This window comes from Mastomys coucha, unplaced genomic scaffold (genome assembly GCF_008632895.1).
Source record: "Mastomys coucha isolate ucsf_1 unplaced genomic scaffold, UCSF_Mcou_1 pScaffold5, whole genome shotgun sequence".
Lineage (NCBI taxonomy): Eukaryota > Metazoa > Chordata > Mammalia > Rodentia > Muridae > Mastomys > Mastomys coucha.
In genome coordinates this window covers 73,158,403-73,169,845 of record NW_022196911.1, presented here as the reverse complement: position 1 = coordinate 73,169,845, position 11,443 = coordinate 73,158,403, and the positions used below count along the sequence as shown (strand labels likewise).

The 11,443-nt window shown below is 50.8% G+C and overlaps 1 protein-coding gene across 1 annotated transcript; it reads right to left on the bottom strand.

The window, feature by feature from the left end:
- Positions 1–4,127: 4,127 nt before the first annotated feature.
- Abhd15 (abhydrolase domain containing 15) lies at positions 4,128–9,192 on the bottom strand. Its single transcript, XM_031354115.1, has 2 exons — positions 8,252–9,192; positions 4,128–5,965 (listed from the first exon to the last, which is right to left on the bottom strand). The coding sequence occupies exons 1-2, from the start codon at positions 9,103–9,105 to the stop codon at positions 5,440–5,442; spliced, it is 1,380 nt and encodes a 459-aa protein (XP_031209975.1). The 5' UTR covers positions 9,106–9,192; the 3' UTR covers positions 4,128–5,439.
- Between the last annotated feature and the right edge of the window lie 2,251 nt (positions 9,193–11,443).

Genomic DNA, 11,443 nt, shown 5'->3' with positions numbered 1-11,443 from the left:
AGGTTTCCAAATCCTCGGTTCGTGGAACCCCACGCAAGTAGGAGCTGCGGGACGGCATCCTACACATGATAACTCATAAAATGTTCTGATGTCATCCTCTGGGGCCTTGACTACAGCCTTGCAAAACCTTTGAAAAGTTGTAACCATGTGTCCTCCCTTATCTGCGTGTTCACATCTTTGTGATCGTGAGTAACCAAGGCTCTGTGGTTCAGGTGGAAGATGGGCCTAGAGGAGTGTGTGATGCAGGTGGCTTTGAGGTCACACATGAAGCCAAGACATCACTCCCTGTCTTAAGACCTCTTTTTAAACAGCCTTTGGGTCTTAGAAAGGATGTCTTTACATAAAACAAATGTCTTCTTTGTTTTTTGTTTGTTTGTTTTGGGTTTTCTTTATTTATTTTTTGTTTTTGTTTTTTTGTTTTTTTGAGACAGGGTTCCTCTGTGTAGCCCTGGCTGCTGTCCTGGAACTCACTCTGTAGACCAGGCTGGCCTCAAACTCAGAAATCCACCTGCCTCTGCCTCCCAAGTGCTGGGATTAAAGGCGTGCGCCACCATTGCCCGGCAACAAATGCCTTCTCAAGAGAGAAGTTTGGTGTTCTCTTTCTCATACTGTTGTGCCACCTTTCTAGAAACATATATATAAGTGCTAAGTCTTTATGAGAACATAAAGCTGTACACACAGCTTAGTACAGTGTGTGTGCATGTGTGTGTCCCTGTACACATGTGTGCAGGTATGTGTTTGCACATGTGTTTGTGCATTTGTGTTTGTGCATGTGCACGTGAATTTGCTATATTTGTGTGCATGTGTATGTACATATGTATATAGGCATGTACATATGTGTACAATATGCACATGCATGTGTACACATGTGTACAATTGAGTGTGCCCATGTGTACTCATGTGCAGTTGCATGTGCATATGTGTATATGTATTTGTATACTTGTATGTGCATACAGGTATGTGTGGTGGATGTGTGTATACATGTATGTATAAATGCATTCAGTGTATGTATGTGCATGCATATGTGTAGATATGTGTGTGCATGCACACATGTGTGCAGGTTTATGTGTGTCTGTGCATGTGGGTGTACATGTATGTATGACCATATGTATACAGGTATATGTGCACACATATATGTACTTATATACATGTGCAGATGTTTGTGCACATGTGCAGGTATAGGTGTATTCATGTATTTATAAGTATATGTGTGCAGGTATATGTGTGTTCATGTACATGTGTACAGGTCTGTGTGTGGATATGTTTGGGTGTGGGTATGTGTTAGTGTGCATGTGTATGCACATATGTGCATATGTGTGTGCAAATGTGTGCAGGTGTACATGGAGACAATGTGGTGAATGTCAAGTGTCTTCCCTCATTGTTCTCCATCTTATTTTTTAAAATTTTATTTATTTTTATTTTATGAGCATTGATTGGTGTTTTACCTGCATGTATGTCCCTGTGAGGGTGTTGGATCCCCTGGAACTGGACTTAGAGACAGTTGTTAGCTTCTGTGTGGGTGCTGGGAATTGAACCCCAGTCCTCTGGAAGAGCAGCCAATCCTTTTAACTGCTGAGCCACTTCTCCGGCTAGGGTCTCTCCCTGAGTCTGGCCTTGCTGATCAGCTAGAGGCTGATTATCAAGCTCTCGGAATCCACCTCCACACCCTGCCCTCAGGATCTGAGCTTACAGAAGCATGACATCTTTTGTGCCCTTCTTTTTAGCTGGGTGCTGGCAATCCACACTCAGATCTTCCTGCTTGTTTCGCTCAGACCTCACTGAGCCAGCTCCCTACCACATTCTTGCTATCAGCAGTAAGAACTTAGCAGAAATCAAAGAAGCTTTCAGATGCAGTTGTCTGCTTTCTGTCCTCTGACTCCCAAGTAGACTGAGGACTTCGGCTCCATTTCTTTCTCACATTATTTACTTATTTCTGGATTTTTGAGACAAGATCTCATGTGGCCCTGGCTTGTTATGTAGCTGAGGCTGACTTTGAGCTTCTGATCTCTCTCTCTCTAACTTCCAAGTGTTGGGATTACAGGCAAAGCACCATGCTCTCTGCTCAGCCTCGACTCTCAAGACGTCTCCTGAAGCCTTTGGTTCCGATATGCTCATCTTCCTGTACCCTTTGAAGGTAAGGAATGAAGAGACCAACTGGATGGCAGAAGGGAAGGAGGAACAAGGATCAGAGCGACAGGATACCATGGAGAGTCATGGTGTTTCTTGGGACTTGTCTCATTGTTGCTTCCTCAAACTCAGAGCTTGGTTTTTGTTTGTTTGTTTTTCTTCAAAGAACCATGCTTTCTCAGGGTAGTGTGCCTGGGTCTCCTCCCAGGTTTCACACAATTAACTGTTTACCCAAACTGACCCAATCTAGATGAAAGGCAGGGTCATCCAAACCCTTCCTGCTTCAACAGAAACCACACTTTCTGGCAAAAATGACTCTTTACCCTATTTCCTGTGTGTGTGTGTGTGTGTGTGTGTGTGATTTGCTTTTTTTGTTTTGTTTTGAGGCAAGGTCTCAAGTAGCCCATGCTGACTTCAAGCTCAGTATGTAGCAGAAGATGACCTTGAACTCCTGAAGCTCCTGCTTCCACCTCTGGGATTACAAGTGTGCATCCTTACACTGGCTCATGCAGGGCCAGGGCCTCATGAATGCTGTGTAAGCACCCTACCAACTGAGCTACATTGTGTAAGCACCCTACCAACTGAGCCTTCACCCATAGCCCCCGCACAGTAATGGATAGAGTTTTCTTTTTATAAATCACCAAGGCTGGACATGGTGGTATGTACTTTGAATCCCAGTATTCAGAAGCAGGGGGATTTCTGTGAGTCTGAGGCTAGCCTTGTCTATACAGTGAGTTGCAGGCCAGCCAATGTTCTATTGTGAGATGCCATCTGAAAGATAATAAGTCCCTCCCTGAAAACACCCCACGTAAAGAGCAGGAAGGGTAAACGTTTTAGGATTAAATCAGTGGGATTTGGGGCCCAAAGAACCTCAACAAGAGTTGCTCTGCTAGTCCTCTGAGGACTGCAAGACCTATGTCAGGGTAGAGGGCGGGGCTCTGTGGTAAAGTGCTGTCTGGTCTGTGCAAGGCTCTGGGTTTAACCATTGGCTCCACAAAAAAGAAGAAAAAAATTACTATAAAGTCTTTGTGCCCCCTTCCCTAGCAAGCTTGCTTTTCTTAAAAAAAAAAAAAAAGGAAAGAGAGGAAAACCCAGCCAGACTTTCTCACAAGTGTTCTTTAGAAGAAACGGACGCTGTGGTAGCTGAGCGAGAAAATTTAGAGACACTTTAAGCCTTAGGGTTGAACTACCACCAGGCTGTTTCCCATCTTACCATTATTTCTGAGGAATCCAATAACATATGGAACAGCAGGACCCTAATTAACTGAAATCCCTGCTGTCTCAGATGTGGGGGTAGGGGTGGGTGACCAGATGCCAGCCATCCCCCAACTGAGCCTTCCACCCTGCCTGTGGTTCACCAGCGACAGAGGAGCTTCCTCTTTAGTTCAGTTCCTTTTCATTTCTCTCGCTCAGAAAGAATGCCACAAGAGGGTGTGGGGGAGGGGCCAGAATTGGAGAAGAGGGGGGAAAAAAAAAACCTCTTTCACAATAGGATATGTGCCTTAGATGATTAAATGTTGTCTGGATCATATCTTGGAGTTACCTCATCGTTTCTTAATCTAAAAGAACAAGCTTAGGCGCAGTGGGGTAGCTAGCACAAGCCTTTAACTCAGGACTCTGGTGGGGCAGCTAGCACAAGCCTTTAACTCAGGACTCTGGTGGGGCTCTCTACTTGAGAGCAGCCTGGTCTACGTAGTGAGTTCCAGGCCGGGCAGAAAACAAAACAAAACTCCCAAACAAACAAACAACCCCCAAACTAGATAGGACAAGATTATCCACACCTGGGATCGAGGTCCCAGTACACTTTGTGTGCAATCCTTGGCCTTTGGCTGTGAGAGTCTCTGTCAAACTCTTTTGCTACTTTAAGTCTAAAACCGGTGTCTTCTTTCCCACTGGTAAACTAAAAAATAACTTTTGGACTGGATGTATAGCTCAGTGGTAGAGCGCTTACCTAGCAAGCAAGGCCCAAGCACCACGAATAAATAAATAAAAAAACAACATTTCAGGGTAGATTTGGAGTCTTAACAACACATGGATCCAGATGTCCAGCTGACAAAATGATTTGTAAAAGCTTTAGTCCGTTCCAAGCTACGCGAGTCATCCTGTGAGCTATAGCTTACTGTTCTAGGGTCTTCGGCATTACTCCTCATAAAACCAAATGCCCACTTAGTGGCTGAGTGAACGGATTCAGAAAACAGGCTTCCGCCTCTTGAATAATTGAGCAGACAAAGCTGTAATGTGAGACACTCAGAAATAGTTGGCCTGCCTTCACTAAACTCTTGGGGTTTTTCTCTCCACTGCTCCCAGATTTCTTGCCTGGCTGTGGAAAGTGAGAAGCTAGTACCAGAAGAAAACTGACCAGAAACTCTTGTATGAGGGTTGTTACTCTTCTCACTGACTATGAGAAAGCCCACATTTCAGGAGGAACACATCTGGCTGCTGCTCTTTGGAGGACTCTCCTGGATCAGAACTGAAGGTGTGTGTGTGCGTGCGCGTGCGTGCGTGTGTGTATGTGTGTGTGTGTGTGTGTGTGTGTGTGTGCGCGCGCGCGCGCGTCTGGCCTAACCTGGTTAACACCACCATGATCTAACAGAAACCCTTAGACCCTGGGCAATAGCACCTCTTACTCCTAAAACAGCTTTTAGGAGATGGACTGAACCAGCTTGAGAGCCCGGCCTAGAGGCCTAGGTCAGCCCTGGAGCTTCCATCCACCGTGAGAGGCAGGGACAGACACTCACATTCTACCCCTACTAGCTCCTTCCACCCTGGCCTCAGCCCAGCATCTCCTGCATCTTCTGGCTTCTCAGACCGGGGAGAGCTAGGCAACTGCGGCCGCCTGCTTCCCCCAGCTGCTGATATGCGAGTCAGAGCAGAACCACAACCGCAGAGCACATGAGGGAAATGGGACAGAGACACAAACATCCTGTCTTTTCTGTACCAAGTGGCTCCAGCTCGAGACGCAGAGTCACCAAGATGATTATTTATGTAGGACAGAACCACCCATCGACTCTCATAAGTTCATCCTGCCTGGACTCCCAGCTAGAAGAGCCAGAATTTCTCTCTGGTCCGCGGACTTTCTCAGGGCTGCTACTCTATTTACTTGTCACTTTGATGACAGGAGACAGTGGCCCAGGGCTGAGCAGGATGAGCAATTTTTCTTAGAGGCAGGGCAATTCTTCTCAAGGTAGTACACTCAGGGTGAAAGTTCTCTTTCTCCAGAGAGAGGGACGCAGAGCCCCCCTCTTCACTGTGATAACGTTGTGTGTGGGACGGGGTCTTTCTCACAGGTCCAGGGGCTTCCCCAGGCGATCCTCACCTGGTGTATGAACGCTTCCAGTTGAAGATCTCCTCCAGATTGGAAGAAGGGGAAACCTCTCTCTTCTGCAGGCCTCCCCAGCGACGCCGGCCCCCTAAAAATGAAGTCCTGCGCCTGCTCAGCCCCTTCATTCTCTCTTCCATGCGGAAGAATTCAGTCAGGGCCCTGAAGGACTCCAAGATGACCTCGTGGCTCCATGCTGGCAAGGGCTCCGGGCGCAGGAAGCCACAGTGGCCTCCATGGTGACTGAGCAGCAGAAAGAAGTAAGGGTTGCTGTGGAAGAGTTCCGCAGGCAGAGTGTGGTCTGGGGGTCCACACACCGGGTCATCAGCGCTGCAGATGCACAGCACGGGCACGGCAGCCTCATCCACATCCCGGAGCGGGTCGTTGAGATCCCAGTAGGTATCCCAGCTGATGGGGAAACTCTTGGTATGGCAGAACAGGGTCTCCTCAAACTCTCGCAGGGAGCCACTCCTGAAGAGTTTGCTGGTGTCCACGGTGTCTTCCAGGGCGGAGGCATACCTGATCACAGGTGAATGAGAGAACAGGATAGAGAAGTCAGAACATTAGATGATGGGCAAAGTTACTGCGGAGGAGGAGGTGGCGATGCCCAGGCCAGAGTCTAGCCACAGAGACTTTGAGTTTTTAAAATACAGAAAAGAGCAGGTCTGGTGGCACTGGTCTTTGATCTTAAGAGGCAGAGACCCAGTGGATCTTTGTGAGTTCCAGGCAAAGGCTATCAGCGAGTCTCTGTCTCTCAGTCAGACAACAGCCCCACACCCCCACCTTCTGCACACACAAGCAAATAACACAGCCCGCTTAAAGACCTATTTCATGTGTGTGAATGTTTTGCCTGCATGTATACGCGTACCATGTGCCCATGCAAATCAGAAGCTCTCCTGGAACTGGAGTTCCAAGATGATTGTGAACCATCATGTGGGTGCTGGGAGAACCAGGGTCCTCTACAAAAGCAATGGTGCTCTTAACCACCAAGCCATCTTTCTGGTTCCACAAGCTCTTTTCATATTGTGGTCCTTATTTAAGATCAGAAGATTTCTGATATAATGCATAGGTTTGGCTTCTCCATAGGAATGATCATTTCTTCTGTCACTCCCTACCATTTGTCCCAGGGATAACATTTGACTTTGCAGCTGTTGACTATCGATAGTGCTCCCTGTAATCTCAACTTTTGACCCTTTGCAAAGAACTCATGACCTGTCTCCTCTGAGGCTCATCCTGAGAGAACTCACTGTTTCAGACAATCCAAACTAGGAGGCCATATCTCTCCCTCTCCCACAATTAATCGCTGTTTTATTCCATCCACTGTGTTTTTAGGTTGATGTGCATGCCTGGTTAAGGTATGATGACCTTGGTCCCTTGGTCGGGGACACCGACACCTGAGGAATGCACTCCTAGCAAGTGCATGGCAGGGAAAACAACTAGGACTATAATCAATCTATTGGATGGCTTCCTAAATAGGGGCTTGCAAACTACTGCACTGGGAAAAAGGGACCTCCTAGCTCCCTGGGGAGGGCCTGGAATGGTCACAAGGAGACTGGGATGGGCAGCTCAGTCCTTTATGTAGATTAATCAACCCTGTCAGTTGACTTTTGATCTGTGCATGTTTCCAGCCCCAGACTTACACGGGAAGGGTGGTTCCCTGGTTTCTTCTCCATTTCCCTTACCCAACTTTCTGGCTTGCGCCTATGGTAAGTGTTGAAGGTGGTCATTTTGGAGTGGAAACTATTGCAGTTAAGCTAGATTAGAGTACCCTGTCCCTGTACCAAACCTCTGAGTTGCCATGGCAGCACCTCTCATTCAGCCTCGGAGTTTGACCTTTTCAAAACAGAAGGAGGTAAAATGGCAAAGAAAACAAAAAAACCAAAAAAACAAACAAACAAAAAAAAGGAGTTCTGATTGGCAGGTGGGCTGTGTCTTCATGCAATGGCCAGAGCACCTGCAGAGGTGTTGTTAACTCCACTCAGCTGAAGGGGGAGTGAGCCTTAAAGGGACTGGCTGATTTCCTGTAAATTCAGGATCTGACCCCAGCCAGGCCTGACCTCATGTCCTGGGTTTTCCTCTTTCCAGAATGCCTCTGACCTCATTTTTGCCATCTCTTAGGAAAGACTAGAAATGTCATTCAAGTGGTTTCTGTGGAGCAGTCTTGCCCGGTGTTAAAACTGGTCTCTCTCTGGAGAGCTAAGAGCTTAGTGGTTTTTGGGTTTTGGTTTTTTTGTTCTTTAGTAGATGTGTGCGGTGCCTGATGCCTGTAATCTCAGCACTTAGGAGGCAAAAGGCTGAGGATCTGGAATTTGGAGCACACACCCTCAGCTGTACAGCCTGAGTTGTATGAGACCTTGACTCAGAAAGAACAAACACACGAATAAGTGTTGTGTTTGCACCTAGAAATATTTAAAACATCTGTCAGATTGGAGAATTTTAATAAATCAAAGGCTGCACATCTCTCATTCCTGCCACCTCCTGGCTCAGAGTCTGAAAGTAAACATTCTGGACAGATAATCGGCTGCAATTGCTTCCAGAGCCCTGTTTACTGACTAAGTGGTAAATGTCAGGTGCAGGCCTCTGCTGACCACCGGTTGCTAGGACACCTGCGACTGAGATGAACTGATGGGGCCCTGCCGGGAGGCGCCGGGGCTATCTATGGCTTCGAAACCCACTTTCCTAGCTCTGTGTTAATTATAGGGTTTGAACAGCTTTGGAAACCTTGTGAGAACTTTGCCCCAATCTACCCACAATGGTCTGTTTCCACACCAGGCAGAGCTGTAGACTTCTATTCCCGTTACCCACCTGCTGAGAGCGATTTTCTGGTGCAGCAAAAACCCACGTTCATAGGGCCAAGGCAAGCCAGCCTCGAACCACTCGCGACAGCGTAGCACTGGCGAGATGCAGGCGGCGCCGGTCACATAGCTGGAGGAGCCGCACTCCCCCAAGTAGGACAGCAGCAGCGCGGACCCTGAACCCTCGCTCACCGCGAACAAGGGGGCCGCCGGGTGTCGAAAGCGAATGTAAGTCACCGCCTCCTTGAGGTCGGACGGGTCCCCGAAAGACTGTAGTCGGGGGCTGACTAGCGGGCAACCGTGGTGGCCGCGGCGATGGAAGATGACCGGGTAGTAGCCGCGCTCCAGGGCGAGCAGGCAGAGCCCCAGTACATTGCGGGTGAGGCGTCCCCATGCATTGGGGATTACCAACAGCACTGGAGGGAGGCTCCCAGGGTTGGTGACCCGGCGGCCCCTGGCACAAGGTCCTATGACCCAATCCAGAGCCACCAGCCCATCATCTGCCAACTGCAGGTACTCACGGGCTAGCTCGGGCCCGGGCCCGACAGGCAGGATGAAGTGGCAGAAGGTCTGCAGGTGGGGCCCCGACAGCCAGGAGCGCGGACTGAGTTCCAGCGCCGCCGAACGTCGCAGAGCGCGCAGCAGGCACTGGGCGAGCGCGGACGGCTTGCAAATGAGGCTGCAGCCCCCGGGGAGCGGTTCGCGCCGGTCGCTGAACTGATCCGCGGGGCCTCCGCTCACCACCTCCGGCTCCTCGTGGTCCCGGACGGAGGTTCGCGCTCCGACGGCGCGCTTCCAGGGGCGCAGGAGGAGCAGGGCGAGCGCGGCCAGCAAGAGCACGAGCGCGACCGCCCACGGAGGCATGGCCTGGCAGGATAGTCCCCGGTGGGAGGCACTGGGCTGCGGGGAGCGGAGCTGTCCCCTCGCCCGGCTCCCCGCTCTGCCCGCGCGGCTCCGCCCGGCCGCCCGTGGCTGTCAAGAGTCCTCCCAAGCGGGAGGGCGCGCGCGCTCCGGATTGGTCGGGGCCAGGCGGAGACAACCAGTTCGGGTCGAGCTCCCCTCGCCCGCCCCCCGACTCCCGCCCCCAGCCCTTTGTACAGAGATTGCGACAAGCAGGAGCAGAGGGTGAAAGAGAGCCGGGCCACAGAGGGGGAGCGGGGACCTGAGGGCCAACCGGAGAGAGCGGAATAAGGAGGAGTGCTAGGAAAGGATGGGGGGTGGGGGGAGTGAGGCTGGAGGCCTGGGTGAACGTGAGGCGCCTTCTGCTACCCCCTGCCTTCTATGAAGTCTGGCTCCCAGGGGAGAACCTGGGTCACTAAGCCCTCAGGATCCGCTATTGTTGAGTATCAGAAAAGCAAGAAGGGAGTAATGCTGGCTTCACCTTTCCCACTCGCGGCTGCATTTGCAGCTAGAGACCTCTCTCTCTGTCTCTCTCTGTCTGCCTCTCTGTCTCTCTCCTCTCTCTGTCTCTCTCCTCTCTCTCTGTCTGTGTCTCTTCTCCCTCCCTCTCTCCCTCCGTTCCTCTTCTCTCTCTCTTTCCCCCTTACCCCCCTCCTTCGCCTGGCTCTTAGGCCCAGCCAGGACCGCAACTGTGCGATAACTCAGCAGGGCTGAGACTCTGTACCTGGCCAGAGGCTGACTGAAACATCTGACCTAACCAAGAGTCTGAGGGAGGTGGGAGTCCCTTCTCTTGAAGGCACTAACCGGTAGACACTTGTGGCCTCCCCAGCCCACCTCCAAGACGCTCTCCAAGAGTGTGGCGTCTCCACTGCTTACCAGGAAGGAAGGGGTCATAGTAGAGGCAAGAGCCTCAATTTGGCAGAATAAATTGAGGGAGAGGATCAAGGGATGCTGCCCCGCGGTGGGGCTTTGGCAGAGAAGTATATTGTGGTTCTTTAGGTAAGATCAACATCTGGTCATTCATTCCTGCAGGGGTGAGTGAGCAAGGATCTCCTTGTACGTCAGGGCACATGGGAGATGCTTGAAATAACTTTTTTTTTTTTTTTTGATGTATTTCGAACGCCTTTAATCCCAGCACTTGGGAGGCAGAAGCAGGTGGATTTCTGAGTTTGAGACCAGCCTGGTCTACAGAGTGAGTTCCAGGACAGCCAGGGCTATACAGAGAAACCCTGTCTCAAAAAACAAACAAACAAACAACAAAAGATTTATTTAGAGGGCTGGTGAGATGGCTCAGCGGGTAAGAGCACTGACTGCTCTTCCGAAGGTCCTGAGTTCGGATCCCAGCAACCACATGGTGCCTCACAACCACCCGTAATGAGATCTGACGCCCTCTGCTGGTGCGTCTGAAGACAGCTACAGTGAAGAGCGGCTGGAAGCGAGTGTGGCCCGAGCTAGAGGGGCCGGCAGAGGTCCTGAGTTCAGTTCCCAGCAGGCACACACGTGATGGCTCACAGCCATCTGTACAGCTACAGTGTACTCATACACATAAAATAAATCGTTTTAAAAAAGATTTATTTAGGTGTATGTGTGTCTAGGTCAGAGGATAACCTGTGGGAATCAGATCCCTCCTTCAACCACTTAGGTCCACAGATTAAACTCCTGGTCGTCGTCAGGCTGGTGGACAGCACCGTTACCCACTGAGCCATCTCGCAGGCCCGTTTCAAACTTCTGTGTTGGGCGTCAATCCTTAACTGGGTTCTCGTTTCCATTGCAGCGCTCCTTTGCAGGGAGGCCCAGCTGAGCACTGTAGTTCCTAGGTCACCCTTGGGCAAAGAACGGGAACTGGGAGAGCTCCGGCCTCTCCAGGCTTCTGTGCCTGAGGTAAGAGGGGCCTAAGACTCCCCCCGAAGACAGCAGGAATGGGTCAACGTGAAGGCGAAGCGCTAGAGCCGGAACCCTCTCTTTGGGACAGCTAGGATTTCACAAGTCTGTGTTTAGAGGGTTTGCCAGAAGAGCACACGTCTCCGCCTGGGTCACCCGGTCCTTAAGGATCTCACTTCCGGCCTTTTGTGGGGTTCCCAGATTCTACTCAGGCGCTCAAACTAAGTTGCGCTCTGATGGTCTCACAAACGCGCCGGGATGCGTCTGGGCCGAGGGAGGGAGGAGGTCCCGCCGGCTTGGAGACCAGGAGATCCTCGGCAACAAACTTTCCCGGCTTTGGGTTCAGGACGCGTGCGCTGGCCTGGAGGTAGGCGGGGCGAGGGCAGGGGCGGGCCTGGCGGTAGGCGGGGCGAGGGCGGAC

Bases quoted from the DNA above. Each gene is read 5' to 3' on its own strand.
- Abhd15 (XM_031354115.1), bottom strand. From the start codon at position 9,105: ATGCCTCCGTGGGCGGTCGCGCTCGTGCTCTTGCTGGCCGCGCTCGCC. The intron at 5,966-8,251 runs GTGGGTAACGGG...ACCTGTGATCAG, and splicing joins CAGAAAATCGCTCTCAGCAG to GTATGCCTCCGCCCTGGAAG.